Source organism: Saimiri boliviensis, chromosome 18, assembly GCF_048565385.1.
Source record: "Saimiri boliviensis isolate mSaiBol1 chromosome 18, mSaiBol1.pri, whole genome shotgun sequence".
NCBI lineage: Eukaryota > Metazoa > Chordata > Mammalia > Primates > Cebidae > Saimiri > Saimiri boliviensis.
Genome location: NC_133466.1, coordinates 38,417,723 through 38,435,665, shown reverse-complemented (window position 1 = coordinate 38,435,665; position 17,943 = coordinate 38,417,723). Strand labels below are relative to the sequence as shown.

The following is a 17,943-nucleotide window of genomic DNA, read 5'->3' as shown; positions in this document are numbered from 1 at the left end:
AAACAAATTTATGTAAGATGTATGTATTCTCTGTCTGCCTCAAAACGTCTTCTGATTTTCTGCCTATTCACAGACATATCACCATCCATATCCCTGCACCTCCGCTTTATACTTACAGTCTCATACAATGGAATGCATATGAAGGATTTTAGTGTAATTAAGTCTCAGTAATCATGCTTAAGCTTCAAACTTCATGACATTTGCAAAGTAGCTAATTATCTGGTGCCGAATAAGAACTGGTTTTCTACAGGATAAAAAAAAAAGTACTGTCACAGCAAGGTAATTCAGAATTTATAAAGAATTCAGAATGGTATGACATGCCTTCTTTTAAAAGAAACAATTCTGAACCATGTTAGACAGACCATCAAAACCAATTACTGAACCACGTAAAGTTATTTAATTCTGAAAACCTACCCAATTCTGGATCAGTTGAAGTTCTAAATATAATTAAGAATTGAAGATCTCTTAAATTAGACTGCAGAAATACTGTATGTTGTGACAAGTTGTATACTGTTTAGCTACATTTTATTTTGTTTATTTTGGTATTTTACTTGACATATAATAAACCTTCAGTTCTCTGGATTCCTGGAACTTTTAACAAAAGGACTTTCTAGATAGCCAACTTTTCCCCATAAGTATTTATTCCTCTTATGACAAACCTAACACTTATAAAGTACTTGTTAGGTGCCAGGACCTGTGTTGAGCACTTTAAAAACATGATCTCACTTTATCCTCCCAATGACACTACTGAGGAAATGCTATTGTTATCTCTTGTTATCTCTAATTTATATGTGAAGAAACTAGGAACAGAATGGGTTGCATAGTTTGTCCAGGGTCCCACAGTGAATAAGGGTTAGAGCCAAGATAAACATCAAGACCTCTGATTTATACCATTTATACTGATTAAAGCAGTGATGTTTCTAATCTTTGTTTTCCATGGAGGAAATATAAAATATATTATATAATGACTTGATTCTTTACCAGAGTGTAGTGAATATAATTTCAACATTTATTGATGTCTCAAGGCCACAACTACGACTATTTCTACTTGCTTTATGTAGTTTGCAGTTCTGCGAACACTCAGAGTTTACTGAGGCATAGAAGACTGTGGTCCCACAGTGGCCCCAGGCAAATGTAACTTGAACACGTGTGTATGTTATCATAGCCCTTTGGGTTCTTTTCCTGTTCTCAGGCTGCCAATTGTGTTGTTTACTGTACTCACTCTATGTACTTTTTTACCCCTTTCAACTTTCAGATTTGCATCTCCTCTGAGCTTTGAAACCAAATTACTCAGCATATTAAAACTACGTGTCTAAAACAGGGTAGGCTCTGACTGCAGCCTCCGTGTTTCTGAAAGAGTAAAGGACTTCACTATGAATTTACTGCATACCTAGGGGAGCTATTGGTAACCCTGGCTTCCTCACTTAGCAATTTTACCAAAGACGTTTTCTGTAACATTATTTGACGGAAAAAAAAATGCAACTTTCTTTGAAAATACATTGTTATTATGACCAGATTTTATACACTGGCATCATCTTAGAGAACACGGTAACTATTAAGCTAAGAGAAAGGTAGCAATATGAAAGTGATGGAGCTGTATAAAATCGTATAGTTGGGAGAAAACATAAAGAAAAGCTTCCATCCACTTTGCTTTCATGCCCAGTGTAGTTTTAGAAAATTGTTTTGAACACACCAAAAACTTTTGGAGTAAGTAAAGAGTATCTTCAGAGGATTCATAGAATATTTTCACTGACTTTTCAAGTCATAGAATCTTCCGGATCATAAAGGCAGTTTTTCTGATCATTACAGCATCGAAGCAGCAGCACATAATCACAGCCATGACTGAGGAGTGAATGACTAATAGCAAATAAAATGCGATGACAAATTACTCCCTTCACTTCCTTGTATCTTAACATAGATATTCCAAGATGGATGATTTCGGTTGTAAATAACTTGATAATTTCCAAATAACTGTTATATTTTTTGGTATATCCTTAAAGGAATTTTTTTCTTTTTTTTTGTTAATTTGAGACAGAGTCTTGCTCTGTTGCCCAGGCTGGAGTGCAGTGACATGATCTTGGCTTACTGTAACCTCTGCCTCCCCGGTTCAAGAAATTCTCCTGCCTCAGCCTCCGCGAGTAGCTGGGATTACAGGTGCATGACACCACTCCCGGCTAATTTTTGTATTTTTAGTAGCTATGGGGTTTCACCATGATTGCCAGGTTGGTCTTGAACTCCTGACCTCAAGTGACCCGCCCGCTTCCGCCTTCCAAAGTGCTGGGATTACAGGCGTGAGCCACCGTGCCTGACCAGAAAGTGTATGCTTTTTGACTATCTATACCTTTCATAGAAATTAATGACTATTTCTGGCCATATTCCTTCTTCAGAAATAAAAATAGTTATTTTCTCATTACTTTATTTTGTAACTTTTTAAAAAATAAATGAAGGTGGAAAAATATTTGAAGATAAACTGATATGAGGCAAATTCGTTGTTAGCTAATACAACAGAATTTGTTTTATCAATTTTTTGTAAATTACCTATTCCAACTCATTTGCTCTGGTGGTCTCTATATTTAAGGTTTTTAGTCAACCAGCATGATCCATCAGCCAAATATTTAGATTAAGTATCTATTTTATGAAGCTTAATTTTGAATAGATTTTATGAAAAATAATTTGTGTAGATAGGAGAGATGCTATAAATCTCTGAAATAAACTACAAATGAGAGCATAACAAATGTCCAGGTGTATATCCCCCATGTGTGTCTACATTCAAGAAAATTATTCATCTTTTCCTATTGCTTCACATTTTTTCTTAGATATTGCTATAGTACCTTTATTAATAAAGAAGCAAAAATAATGATAGATAAAAGAATCATCAGGGCTGGGTACGGTGGCTCATGCCTGTAATCCAAGCACTTTAGGAGGCCAAGGTGGTTGGATCACCTGAGGTCGGGACTTTGAGACCAGCCTGACCAACATGGAGAAATCCCATCTGTACTAAAAGTACAAAATTAGCTGTGCATGGCGGCCCATGCCTGTAATCCCAGCTACTCGAGAGGCTGAGGCAGGAGAATCACTTGAAACCAGGAGGCGGAGGTTGCGGTGAGCCAAGATCATGCCCATTGTACTCCAGCCTGGGCAAAAAGAGCAAAACTCCATCTCAAAATAATAATAATTAAAAAAAGAATCATCATTATTCACAAAAGCTGTGTTCAGATGTTCAGATTTTCAACTAGGCTTTGAAAGAATTTAAAAAGAAGTGGAAAGCACACTGCTAATCTTAGAAAGGTTACAAATTATATATATAACAAAGCTTGGTTTTTTTACTTAAAAAAGTTAGTAACTATATTTCAGAACCATATTGACTGACTACATTTTAGCACTTTCTTATATGGTTTTCTGTCTACTCTTACTCTTAGATGTTATTCTAGGTTTACATATGAGAAAGCTAAATTTGTTCACACATATAAGATATTACAATAAAATGATACAAGCAAAATCCAAATGTATAAAGTCAAGCCACACCATCATGTTATGCTAAGAAATCTTAATTATTTTGTGGGAATTAAGATGGATACCCAATCATGTACAACAAGTAGAATCTCACCAACCCTGCTGGGTAAATCTCAGGTTTATTGCTAGACTAGGAATGTACAGAAACTGTCTATCAATAGCACTGACAATTCCTATGCAATCACGACTCTCATCTGGAGTTTACAGCATGAGCCTGGCAACCAGCCAATATGAACAATGTTTAAATTTCTTTATGGCAGCTCAATGAGCCTTCAAGCATTCATCTGCTTTACCTACTGTGCTTAATAAAAAGTGAGCCAATGCACTTTCTCATTTTCTTTTCATCACTAATAAGAGCAACCATCAAACGTATGAAGAATGGAGTCAGCATTTCCTTTCAGCTCCTTTTCGTAATAGTTCTGCACCGAAGCACTCATAGAACACCATGATGCCACCCATCATCTTGCATAGATTTTGATTTATTGGGAATGACTGTAAGAGGAGTTTTTTTAAAGGATAAAAAAATAGGCTTTAAAGCAGCATACATCTTGTCATGAAAGCATAACAAATATAAACAATGAAGTCCTTGGTAATTACTTCTGTTCTTGACTATCAATGCATTTAAAGAGTTTTATTATATTAATGAAAGCGTTGTTTTAAATAAGCTTTTAGATTTTGTAAAGCTTAAAAGACTAAGAACTATTTAACAGCAACACAAAAGTATGTAATCTATAACACCAATAACGTTTTCAAAGAAAAAATAGTTTAACAAATTATCCTTGTGTAAAACAACCAGGTCAGATACTTAAGAAGTCTGTAAATGTTAAGCCACATTCATTTACTTAACAATGTGTGAAGATTCATCAGTATGTGTTATCACTTCAAGTTTTGGAAGTTATACATATTGTATTTATTAACCCATTGTGTGTGCTGTCTCGTTCTAAAAGCAATACAAGAAACATAGGGATGTGTGCGGCAGCCCAATGCCATCAGAAATTCAGTTTGATATTTTGTCACAGCTTTCATTCTTTTCAATTTTTTTAGAAACAAATAATTTAAAGTACATTTATAAGTACACATTTATTCAATATGTATATGCACTAACTATATAGTGCTAAGTACATATATGTATATGGACATTTGTAACATGCACACATGTACACATCTATGCATACATATACTTATATATATTATATAATACATATATATATTATTTTTGTATTTTATGTCTATATACATACACACACAAAAGTATACATATACATCTATATATATTTACATGTATGTGTATGTGTATGTGTATATATAGGTATTTATGAGTTTTTTTAAAAACCCAACGTCTGTAACAAAAATGCTAGCCAGTTCCCAAACTCATTCCCAATCTGCCACTTGGAGATCTGTCAAGCTAATAATGAAGCATATTGTGCAAGCATACACATTGGGCACAGAGCAAGTGTCTTTCTGAGCCTGGTTCTCCACTAGCCATCATCTCCTATCAATCATGTCCTCAGCAACAGCAGGAGCAATGGAAACAGAAGCAGAAGCAATTAGAGGTGTGGCTCAGTTCCACAAGCCTAGAAAATAAAGGCCAGAGATACCCTGCAAAAAGATTTGCATGTTGGAAGCTTACCTAATTCTATATTAAAGAAATAAGTTTTTGCCTTTTATATAACCATTGCCAATCTTTTTCCTCAACTCCTATAACCAATTTCTCTAACCATCCCCTTGGCAGCAAGAATTTGCAAATTTTCTCATTATGGTGACTTGTAGAAGCATTTCAGATGAAATTGTTAAGTTACTATATTATTAAAAGTATCGGGTCTCAGAGTCAGCCAAACCTGAATTTACATTCTGGCATTGTGAAACTGGTCAAATTAGTAAATTATTTTAGACTTGTTCTGATAAAATAAGGCTAATAATATTTACCTCATAAGGCCCTTGTTGAGGATAAAATAGTACATTATATTAATCACTGGATACACACTAGGCAATCAATAAATAGCAACTTAAATATATGTATGACTTTTCATAATTGAGAAAGCACTCCCACAATTCAAGATAGAATAGATCACAATAAAATACATTAAAATGGTGAAGAGTAGACCAAATAGGGTACATACAGAGGACAAATAAAATAGTGAGCTTCATATTTAAAAGGCAGGTTGATAAAGCATATCTATGTATCTGTTTGTCAGCTATAGGAAGACATGTAATTCTGCGTTCTTCTATAGGGAATGCAAACAAGATACTATGACTATTATGTGAATCATTATCCAAAAGCAAAAGCAAGTGAGTAGTTCAAGGAACACAATCTCTCCCACCCTTGGAGTCAGAAGCAAATGTCTGTGATTGGTCCAGTGAAAAGTGTTGAATAACATCCTGAGAAGCACCCTTACAGTAAACATGCTCTGAACTTCAGGGTCTATTTCTGGTAAAGCAGGCTGGTGAGCTTCAGGTTCCTCTGACTCTCTGCGCCAGGAGGCGAAGGAAACAGTGGTCCCACACAAGTTTGTTGCACATTCAAATTTCAGTTTTACCACTCAGATTGCAGTTGAACCACTGACTAATCATGACCTTGGACACTTGCCTGACTTTACTAAGCCTCTGGTTTTCTATCACGCAAAAATCAGGAAATGATACCACCCACCTTATATCTTGTTGGGAGGATTAGATGAAGTGCCAGGCTAAGTTACATGTTAAAGGAAAGAAATGGCTATTTTTAAAAGAAACAGCTGATATTGAGTCAGGACTGTAATTGTCAAAGGGACACCAGTCCTAGAACTAGCACACAGAAACTTTTTTATACGAAGACTATACAATATGTCCTGGAATAACCACATCTACCTGTCATTTTTGTATTAGTACTACATCACAGAAAAAAAGGGAGTCAAACGTCAGATCTGATTTCTTGTCAGCATGTTAGAATATCCTCAAAGAAAACTGTAACAGCTGTCTGAACTGTTTGCATACGGAAACACGCTCAATCTCTAAATCCTTTATCTTTGATATCTCTTTTGTTACTCCAACTTCTCCGTTCTTGTACTACCAAACTCTACCCACTGAATGTCAGTCACTTTAACCAGCTCTTTGCGGGTAACTTTCTTTTCGGTTTTAAAATATCCATTTTCATGTCACTATTCCTGAAATCTTTCTTCTTTCTCCCAGATAAAGCAACTTAGTTTTTGTTTTTCTTGCAGAGGTATCACTTTCCAATGATCTAAGTAGTTGGTGGGACTTTATATGTCTTCAAAAATTCACTGATTTTAAAGAAAATCCCTGAAAAAAAATGTGTTCTGAAGTACAATCACAAGATATCGAGTTCCAATTCAGGCTCTGCTAATGCATAATTTGAACTTTTAGCCTTAATATACATCTCTGCAAAGGACAGGAATTAGACTAGATCAGAGTTTCTTAGCCCTCCCACTACATATTTATATCTTGGTCTGCCTAATTCTTTACTATAAACATTGCCTTGTGCATTGTAGGATATTTAGCAGCATGTGTGGCATGTAAATAGGAGGTGCCAGTCAGCAACTTCTTCCTTCAGCTGTGAGAACCAATAATATTTTTAAACACTGCCAAATACCTCTTGGAGTCAATATCACCTGGGTTAGGAACATTGGTGTTGACTCCAGAATTCTATGGGTAATACACTGGAAGGATCCGTATTAGTATTTGGTTTCTTAATATTTTCACTAAAATCTAAGTTCCTTGAGAGCAGGAACATTTTTCTCTTTTGTTTAATGCTACATTTCCAGTGGACATGTACAGTAGACACTCATAAATTGTTGTTGAAAAAAAATGAGCAAATGATGAAATATTATACTTCATGAAGATTGAAACCTTAACTCTTTGATGATATTTTAGCAGCAGATTATGAGTCTCTAAACAATAATTGTCTTTCAGGCTTACCACACACTTTTTCTTATGAATAGTATGCTTGCTTCCTTTTGACGTAGATACAATTCATATGCCCTTTAGACTCCAAGATGCTTTACAGCAAGAACTGTACCCTCCTTCCCCCAATTCAATACATTAATCAATTCTGAATGCCATAAAACATTCATGTGTGATTATATATAGATTGAAATATTCTATATTCAATATAAATCCAAATCTCTGAAATGCAAATTTTCTTCTCCAATAACTACCAGGGAAGCAAAAATATTCCTTTCCAATCATTTATATGTTCAGATTCACTTCTCAGTTTCATGAAACTCTATGTGTTCCTGTTGCATAAATTCAGGTATTCTCTCATCTGATAGCATATGCTTTCTCTTTGCTGAAAGTTAGTCTTCATGTCAAAAAAGTCACAGCTGTTTTCAATCACAGCATTTTCTTTTAACCTTTTGTGGCATTGCAAGTGACCATTGAACAGAGAATTCAGAATATTTTACACTCAGGGTCTTTCTATATTTGAAGTCATTCTTGCTTTATATTTGTTTATTTTTAATAATACAAAAAGTCTGTGGCGGATTATGTGGGGTTTGGGGGTTTCATGATCTCAATGACTTGCCTTTGGAATCCCCTGGGGTTTCTTCTCACAGAATGAATCTGAGATTAGATGTCCACATTATGATTGTGTTTCTAAATGACAATGAACATACATTGCATATATTTATAGGAATAGTGGTAAGAATATGACCAACATTTAGATTTTTTTTAAAAAAACTATACTAGATTCTGTTTCTAGAAGAGTCATCCATAAGCAATTACAGAGTCATCAGCCAACAGGGTGTTTTCTCCACATCCTGGAAGATGAGAAGCTACAGCAGCCGCAGAGCATCTATGCAGTTTTTCTAGTTACATGATTAGTTCCAAAAGGGTCTTTCTTTAAGAGCACTTTCATCAAATATTATCAACACTTATACTTCTTTACAATTGCTCTCTATCAAACTTTAGTGCCAGCTGTCAGATCTGTGATGTAAACCCTTATTAGCTCTCGTAAGTTCTACTCTGGAACTAATAAGGGATTGTCAAAATTCTAAACACAGACAGAAGTAGAAGGGGTGGAGAAATCACAGGAAAAAAAGGTGGAAAGTGTTCAATGAATCTGTAATGACAAAGCAATCTTTGTGAAACTATTACCAGTGTATTTCACAGCATCTAAGTCCATTAAGCGGGGAAAAAAAAAAAAAAAATTCTAGCTCTCAGTTTATTTTGTATAGGGTTTTATTCCCCTTATGCTGGAAGAATTTGACTAAAAAAATGAAACATTAGTTGGGAAAATTAATGAAATGTCAATATTCTTTCTTTGGAATCACTATGTATATTCTGAAAAAAAAATGGTTGCAATGCATATTGAAGGTTTAAAACACAGAAGATTTTATAATATCTGAATAGTTAGAATAAGAAGAGTAAGTTTGAATTGAAGATGAATGTTTTTTATAAAAGCTATAAATTATGTAACATGTATGCTTTAACAGAAGTTGTTTAACAAAGTGGCATGCAACAAATCAGAACTAAGGAAGGTTATCCATATAAAAAAAGCTTAAGTTAAAGGAATTTTGAGACTTTATTTAGGGTTCAGTCAATTATGGTAGCAGATTCATGAGCTATTTGACAAGATAATTGTCATTAAAATGATAGAAGAATTATAATTTTACATATTCACAATAACCAATATCCCACCCTTCACAGAAAAAGAAGCTTAGATGTGTCTTTTTCTTGGACAATTTCAATCACTTTACAGGTAAGTTTACATTTAATATCTATTTAGTGAGCTGTCTACAAAGCAATGTTCTAATCTTCCGTTGGAAAGGAAACTGAAAATAAAATGATGAAAACAATCTCTTTCAAGTAAAATGAGAGCTACTTTTTTTTTCTGCAACTGAAATTATTTTTTGATGCCTTAGATTCCCATACTGAATACTGTCCAGGGAAGCTTAATCCATATATTACCATAGCCTCTCAAACAAATAAACTACTCACTAGACACATTATTTACATTTCCCAAAGATTATACATTTGGCATATAGATACTACTTAAATTACTATTTGCACATTTGAAACACTAGACCAGCCAAGGCATCTAAAAGCCCAAAGAACTTAGTATAAAAATAATAATTTAATGAAAAGAACTTGATACCATAAAGCAGATACCCTACAGCCATTTGATAAGGAATGTCTGTGACCTAAATTAGAACTTTAGAAATATACTTTAATAATGATCTATAAAATTATCTTTCGGGTTGGGCTAAGTGAAATGCCTATTTAAAGAAAAAACACGCTGTAAGAATTTTTCTCTGAACAGATTGATGAGATCATATTGCTAAAGGTAAGCCAAATAACGTAAAACAGTTCATATATTACTAAAAAATCGTAAGTCTTATTTAATTGTAATCCTGTATAAGAATGTTACTAACATTTATGGAACTTCCTGTGATTTTTAAAGGCCTGTAACAGTGGTTCATTGCTGATCATTTAACTTATTCTTATTCATTATGAGGTTTTCAAATGCTTAGATATGAATTTGTTGTACTCTCTAAATTTAACCACAGACATATCTCCTAAATATGGTTGCAATTAAATTGTCTCTGAGTGTTCAAAATAACCTGATTTGTAGTATATACAGAACAAAAAATTCACATTTTTTTCTATTATCCTAAGCATGCAAATACACAGTTTAAATTTATATTGTTTTTATACAGACTCGTAAATGAACTACAATACTTAAAGAAGTCTCAAACAAAATACATTCCTTTGACTTCTCTCACTTTACAAATTAAAAAAATAAGTTTTTACTGTAACAACTTTTTAGATAGTGCATTGACATAATTTGATCCAAGATTTGTGGCACTGCAAGTGATCATTACCTTCATACTATTTGGGTGATTCTTACATATACATAATAACTATGTAAAAAAGCAAATAGATAAGTTAGCTCTATCCAGAGTCAGGTAAAATATTTCAACAGATTTTTTTTTTTAGTTGCTTACTTATTTTTGAGTCATATGATTCCTTCAGGGCAAGGACATTATTTATTGGTATAGCCATTCCCACTATCTAGGCTAGTCTTTTACAGAAGAAATGCTAGGACACAAACACAGTATGAAAAACACCTGGGCTTCACATTTTTGAAATGTAACATTTTAATTTTATTTTTCTATTGCAGTTGTTTGCGTATTTCCTAAATCATACTTCCTTAAATCAAATCAGTTAAAACCCAAAGGCCTTTCTGAATATACAATATAAAAATGGATATTTATTTAAAAAGGCACTTTTGAAAATTCAGTGGAAAAGATTCATACTATAAAAAAAGAGACTGAATCTAATACCAGATGGGAAAAATCAAGAGTGACTGTTGTTTGGAAGAAAAATAAAAGTTAACAATAAGATCACAGAGGAAATATCACTCATGGTTTAACACGCTAGAGGTTTAATTGAACAAAAAAAAGTCTCTTCAGAAAAGCACAATCCTGTTTGGAAGAGGGTGGGAAACCAATGAATAAATAATGAATACACAAAATATCATTGAAGACACATTTTCTCTCTTACAATATCTCTAAGGTCTCAGGCAAGCTGTTGAATGGGTGGTTTTGTCACATCTAAACTTTTTAAAACAGATTGAAACAAGAAAAGGAGTAAGGTCACACATTTCAGGGATTCTGATGACTGACAGTAACGACGTTCAAATCCCTTGTGTCCAGTGCTGTATACCATGCAATGGGCTAAGCAATGCACCCACCGGCCATTTGGAAGGTCCTCCCTTTTGTGGACGAAGAAACTAAGACTTAAAATGTTTAGCCACAAAATGAAAAAGCTGCATTCTTGGGACTCCTAAGTTCAAGCTCTCAAACACTTGTACTGACAAGTGCCTTTGGCTAAGTAGAACAATTAAATACGAATTGAACTTTGAGGACAAGTGCAGGGGAGTTTTTGGCATTATGCTAATGTTCATAATTGGTGGGAAGGATGCAGCAAACCACCATGGCATGTGTGTACGTATGTAACAATCCTGCGTGAATCACACGTGTACTCCAGAGCTTAAAGTATAATAAAAACAAGACATAGAATCTTGTATAAATCAGAGGCTTGATAGCTATTAGAAAGCTGTAATGCATCGGTTTTATTTGTCATGTGAAAGTTATTTATCTTATTACTTATTAGTGCCATATTTTTTATTAAAATAAATTCATTTCTTTGAAAAATCACGGATGTGTAACGGCTAAAGGCAAAGTGGAAACAGACAGCTGCCATTTTAACCTCAGGGAAAGGAAATTTTTTGTAATTGAAGTTAAGAAACCCAATAATTATGGGGTAGTCTTTAACAGGTGAACCAGTGCTTTAAGCACTAGATCAGTAAATTTAAGGCACAAAATTACCAAATTTACTTCAGCATCTACAAAAATTGATTAGACTGTTGTTTTGTTACAGGTAATAATCAAGAAACAGTTGATTACTTTAAGGCAGAAAAATAATATTCATCATAAATTCATAAAAGAAAAATGTATGATCTTTGGTACTGTAAAAATGTTTGTTATTCCTCTACTTCATCTATTTGTAATTGTAATGAGAAGTCAGATGAATCTATTATTACCTGGATGCAACTGTATGTGACCTAATAATCAAATTTGTTTATTTAATATTAGATAAAATAAACATCTTTATTTGCAAGGCATTCTGAAAGGCCCAGTGGAATCAAAGATCAATAATGTAAAGTATATTCTCTATAGGGCCTCTGTTCTAAGAATGGAAACTTGGCATAGAAATCTCCCAGTAATTATGCATCCTACAAGCATCTAATTGAGAACCTACTCTAAGCAAGATATTTCTAACAAAAAAGACATCATGGTGTCTCACCTTAAGGAACTTCCAGACAGAGAACAGAAAGGAATGCTTCTGAATTCATTTACACTCATGAACACCTTGCAGTTCCAGAGAGTTCTTTCTGATTGTGCACATACACTTAGTAGGTGTGAATAATATACTAACGCAGGTTTTCAATTTTCTCTAGTGCCTCTGTCAGAGCAAGCAGAGTCTTAAAATCATCCTGTTATCGAACCTTTAGCAGCTGTTTTATGAATCTCTGAATTAACAACGAAATGAGTGGAGAGTAAGAACTGGTATCCTAAGTCATATGAAAAACAAATATAATTTTGGATAGTCATCAAAAATCTAGGTATCTTCATACATCACATCAAACACACTTTTCTATTTAGCTGCTAATGTAAAAGGAGAAGGAATAACGTTAGCATTCCACAATGAATGTGCAGAGATAAAGCACAGAGCAACAAATTCTTCAGTGACATTAATAAGGTATTTGGTACACTAAGTCTAAACAAAGTTTGTATGAAAAGGAATATTTATAGTAACTTTCTGCTATCTGGCTCAAATGTAATTAACTGACTATATAAAAAGCCATTAGCATTCTCATCTCTCCTCTCCAAACTAAACCAAAACAGATAACATAATTCATTAGCCAGGATTAAAGAGAGGAAAGAAAAGATCATGATGTTCCCTTGGTATTAGTACAGAAATTTCCCACACTTCCAATATTAAGAAAAGAAAACCAGTTAGAAGAGTTATGCTGGGATGTAAAAAATATTAAATGTCCAAATGAAATAATCAAGTAAAATATTGTCCATGCTTGAAAGCAAAAGCCACATGATTCGGTTTTAGTGTGATACTTTATAATTTTGATTTTTCAATGTTACCCTTTTAAAAGGAGGTTTGTGAACATCCTCTCCAAAACACAACCCAATCTGCCATTTAACCATGCTGTCAAAATCCAGCATCCGCCCAGATCCCAGAAGCATGGTCCAAATAAAGTTTAAGTTACATACACATAAATTAAATAAAAGACATTACAGTGTCCTTCTCTTTCATTAAATACAAGAGAGAACATATTTAAACAAAAGTCATATTTTAAAATAATATATTAGATAATTTTCTAGAAAACAGTATGATATTTAATTGACCTTCCTTATTAATTTTTATACTTATCAGTTTAAGTTTGCGTAATTATTTTTATATGCATTTCTATTTTACCATATTTATTGTAATAAGTACTCTTTACATTCCTGGAACTTTTTCCAGTTTGTTTGACACGTGATTCTTGAATGATTCTTTAGCCACCAACATTTCTTTCTACTCTTTTATTTTCTTTCTCTAAACAGCCATTGAAAGAGAAAAATTCACCATTTACTACTCTTAGCTTACTTTTGTTCTATCCTCCCTAGCCAAAAAAAAAAAAAAAAAAAAAAAAAGAAAGAAAGAAAAAGAAAAAGGAGGAGGAGGAAGAAGAAGGAGGAGAAGGAGGAGAAGAACCTGGTAATATAAAGCATCTTAATGCAGAAAATCTTAATTTCTCATCACTCACCTCTTCCTATACCAACATATCAACAATAGCTTATCTTTTAGAAGTTTTAAAATTAATGTTAACTTAAGTTCCGTTTCATAAATCAGCTTTAAAAAAATCTATGTTCATTCAGAGGTAGAGATAAAAAGCATTTTAGAACACACACACACATACACACACTCACAGACATGCACTCACACATTTTTGGACTATGAACCAAATTAAGCAGTGATAGTGTTCATTATTCTCTTTCTAGTGTTAAATACAGTATTTGACACCTATCAGGGCTCAAGAAATGTTAAATGTTTAAAGAAATAGTCCAAGGATACTATTGATTACTTTGTCTTGTTTCAGGAAAAATGAACTTTAGTGAAAGTAAACATTATATACTAGAGCTTTTGTTCATACTTCTGAAATTGATGAATATGTTTTTTGAATATGAAACATTTTAATTATGATGTATTTCCCTATCAAATGGAGGGTGACACATTTTCAGCTTTCAAGTCAATGAACTCTAACTGTGCCTATTATTTGTCTAGAATGGAATATAAATATTTTAATATTTCATTACTAAAATCAGAAAATGACCCGTTAATGAAGTTTAGATCCTTTTGAAGGCTTCCCTGTGGCACAAACTCAGTAGATAGTACTCTAATAGGATGCTTATGCATTTAGAAATTTTAAGATAATGATTCCATAAACAAGTTATCAATCTCATCTTTTGGAATGTGCAAGCTGTGTAAGGTAGCTAGTCCTTTCTTGACACCCGAAATGTTTCTAAGAAAAATGACAATAAAAGAGTCCAAAACTCTCAACACGAAGGCTTCCTATTATTAATTAACATTTCCTATTATTTATTGTAGAATATTCAAACTTAATATCTTCTTACCCTTCATTGCTAAAGTACATTGTACCCCTGGCAGAAGACTTATTGATATGTCTCATATTAAAATCATTCATTTATTTATCTGTCTTTCATGCTAGATAGTGAGGTCCCACAAGGTAAAGACCATAACTTATTCACTTATATTTCCCCTGTGTCTGGCACATTATTACTTTGTACTAATAGATGGTCAAAAACACTTACAGAATTAAATTTGCATACCTAAGATGCTTGACAAATCATATATTCAGTTTTTATTAGATGCCACCCATGGTAAGCTTAGTTAAAATATGGTCCTTTGGCTACTAATTTTTCTTTCTTAAAAATCTAGAAATGAAAAAGTTGGGAATAAACTGATTCGTATAATTCTTATATTTCTAGATCCTTAGCTACTTGGAGCTCACTTCTTGTGGCTGTACTCATCCTTCAAAATATAGTGCCATAACTCCAGCGGAATTTGTGTCCTTGTGGGGTTTCCTAGTCTCTGTTACCCTTCCACTGAATCACAGGGAAGCAGCATGAGCTGATGTGAAGACTCCAGGCTTTGGAGACAGACTGCCTGGTTTCAGATCACAATTCCAGTACTAACTCACCGAGAGATCTAAGGCAAGCTATTTGACCTATCAAAGCTTTGTTCTCCATATTTTTAAAATAGAGAGAGTAGTAGTATGTACTTCACAGGTTATTCTGAGGAATAAATGAGATAGTTCATGAGCATTACTTAGCAAATCAGCACAGTGTATGGCATTTAGTAAGTGGCTACTTAAAGAATGTTAACAAAAACATTTGAATTCTTACTATAGTTCTTACAATGAAGTAGGTATGGATTAAATATCTCTTAAGTGGGCAACTTTTTAATTCCTTCTGAGGTAAGCTTTCATGATTTTATTTAAAACAAATCTCACAAATACAATATAACATAAATTCCTTAATGATAAAATACAATTTGAAGTGGAATATAAAGGTAATTATAACTTTTCTTCACTAATGCATATAAGCAAATCATAGCTAGCATGTTGTTTTAGTTTTATAACTTTCAAAACTGTTTTTTGAACAGTATTGTGATGGTGTTTTCCAAGGATCTAAAAAGCATGAGGCACGAAGCTAGAATGAACCATTTACTCTCATTTAAAATGTCTTTTTTTTTTTTCTGTAAACCATGTCTATAGTAAAAAGCAAAATACTATGTCCTGTTCAGTTTTAAAGAGTATGATTAATATGCAATGTAGGCTCATTCGTTCTTTGTACATTTTAGAAAAGTGACTGATTATGAGACCAGGAGTAAAACACCAGACTTGGCAGGGTGTAACAGCAAGTAAAGGCATTAAAACAGACAAAATTTCAAAGACAACGTACTTAACTTCTCCTATATATTTATTCATTTAAAATTTAAATAACAATTTTAGTGTATTCTTCAGCATAAAACCTTGCCTAATGCTAAGTAAATTTTGGGATTAGGTGAAATTATGATATGATAGAGCACAGATGACATACATAATTTTATATAAAATGATCTTTTATTCGATTCTACTTGAATTACAAGGTGATTTTTAAATAAATATTAACTTTATGAAAGAGTTCTGGTTCTGTGATACTATATTAATATCAAATATGTGTTTAAACCTAAAGGATGATAAAAATAATCTTTTGAGAACTAAAAAGAGCCAAATTGTGGTGCAAAATACACTTAAAATTGTACCTGCATATGTTAAACACTGAGGAATCAGCTCTGGATTTTTAAATAAAATAATTTTCTAAAAGCACTAATCTTTTGTAAGTAAACATGTATTTGATACCCAGATGTCAGTGAAGAAAAAACTGTACCTTATAGCAATGAAGTAAATATTTCTATGAGATAGATGAGTAACAGCATACATAACCATCACAGTATCTAATTCTGTTAGAATTAGATCAGCAGCATGCTAAAGATTTCTCAACTTTCTACATAAAAGAGATAGAATGCTTTTCTTTCAGTCAGTCCAGAATTACTTTAGTTATTAAACAGCAGAAAAACTTAAATATAGCACATATAACACCTCTTGTAGGTGCAGTCAGCACTGCATAATCATATATTAATATTTCTACAGCAAAGCATGAAATGACCACATCAAGTAGAAATGAATTTAGTCCATAAATAGACTATGTTCAGATTGAGGCACGTTTTCCTGCCAAGTGAGTTGAGACTGAGCGCATTTCATTTAATGACACTTCGATAAACTCGCAGGTAAGAAATATCACTGAAAGAAATATAGAGACAGCTCTTACCTTGGCACACAAAACCTCTTTCTTCATAGCCAGCATTGCAGGAACACTTGCCAATGGGTACAAGCCATTCGCCTTCTGTACTGCAGTACATCCTTGGAGGATCTTCCTCCTTGGAATTGTTGACACAAGACCCTCTAACCTCCACCAGGGACTGGGAGTCCATGGGTACCGTGTCTGGAAACATAGCCAGATTCTTCACTGTAAATGGGCACTTTTTGAAGTATACTCTCACAGACACCAAGGCAACACAAGCACCAACATCTTGAAAAGCCAAATAAAATCCCTTCTTGTTAACAGGACCTACTTCTCGAATCTCAGTGTTGAGTTTAAGAATACGATCCCCAAGATCCATTTGAGTGAAACTTTCATCAGCTGCAATGGTGTCGATCTTTGTGAACTGGTGCTCTCGGAATTTCACGCCATGATCATCATCAGACTCCATGTAGTACAGGTTGAACGTCTCCTTGCAAGTTCCTAAAACCAATGGAATGCTATTGCAGTCTCGTAGAGTGAACTTGAGCTCCACGTAAATCTTCTGAGCTGAGTTCCTGGGGACCCAGTTTGTTCTCAGCCAATTGTTTTGACTATGATCCATGACATTGCACACCTGGTAAGTCCTGATGGGAGTGTAATGTTCATCCACACCACTGATCTCTTCCCACTGAAGAATCAAAGAGAAACAGAGAGTGAGGCAGAATTAATGATCATGATGAATTCAAGATAAGGGTGTCAGAGGCATCACTATATAATAAATCATCATATGGTCATTCAAAACATTCTTGTTTGTAGTTTTTATTTGTAAGGTTCTCTGAGTTAATGGACACAAAGTAATTTATAATTTTGATGAACACATTTCAATTGCATTGCCATTTGTGAGATATTCAGGAAACAGTCACTTAGTTAATAGAGCCTAATCAAAGCTTCCAGGATCAAAACCTCACATCACTTGTCTCCAATGACACAGTGATATGATTTTCTTGTG

General features: G+C 33.6%; 1 protein-coding gene across 3 annotated transcripts in view; it reads right to left on the bottom strand.

Annotated features, from left to right (window-relative positions):
• EPHA3 (EPH receptor A3) overlaps window positions 1-17,943 on the bottom strand; it is a 367,515-nt gene that overhangs the window by 244,773 nt on the left and 104,799 nt on the right. For all 3 annotated transcript variants that reach the window (XM_039480619.2, XM_074389163.1, XM_074389164.1), the window contains exon 3: window positions 16,962-17,622. In XM_039480619.2, coding sequence (XP_039336553.2) covers window positions 16,962-17,622 — 661 coding nt within the window. The remainder of the gene's footprint in view (window positions 1-16,961; window positions 17,623-17,943) is intronic.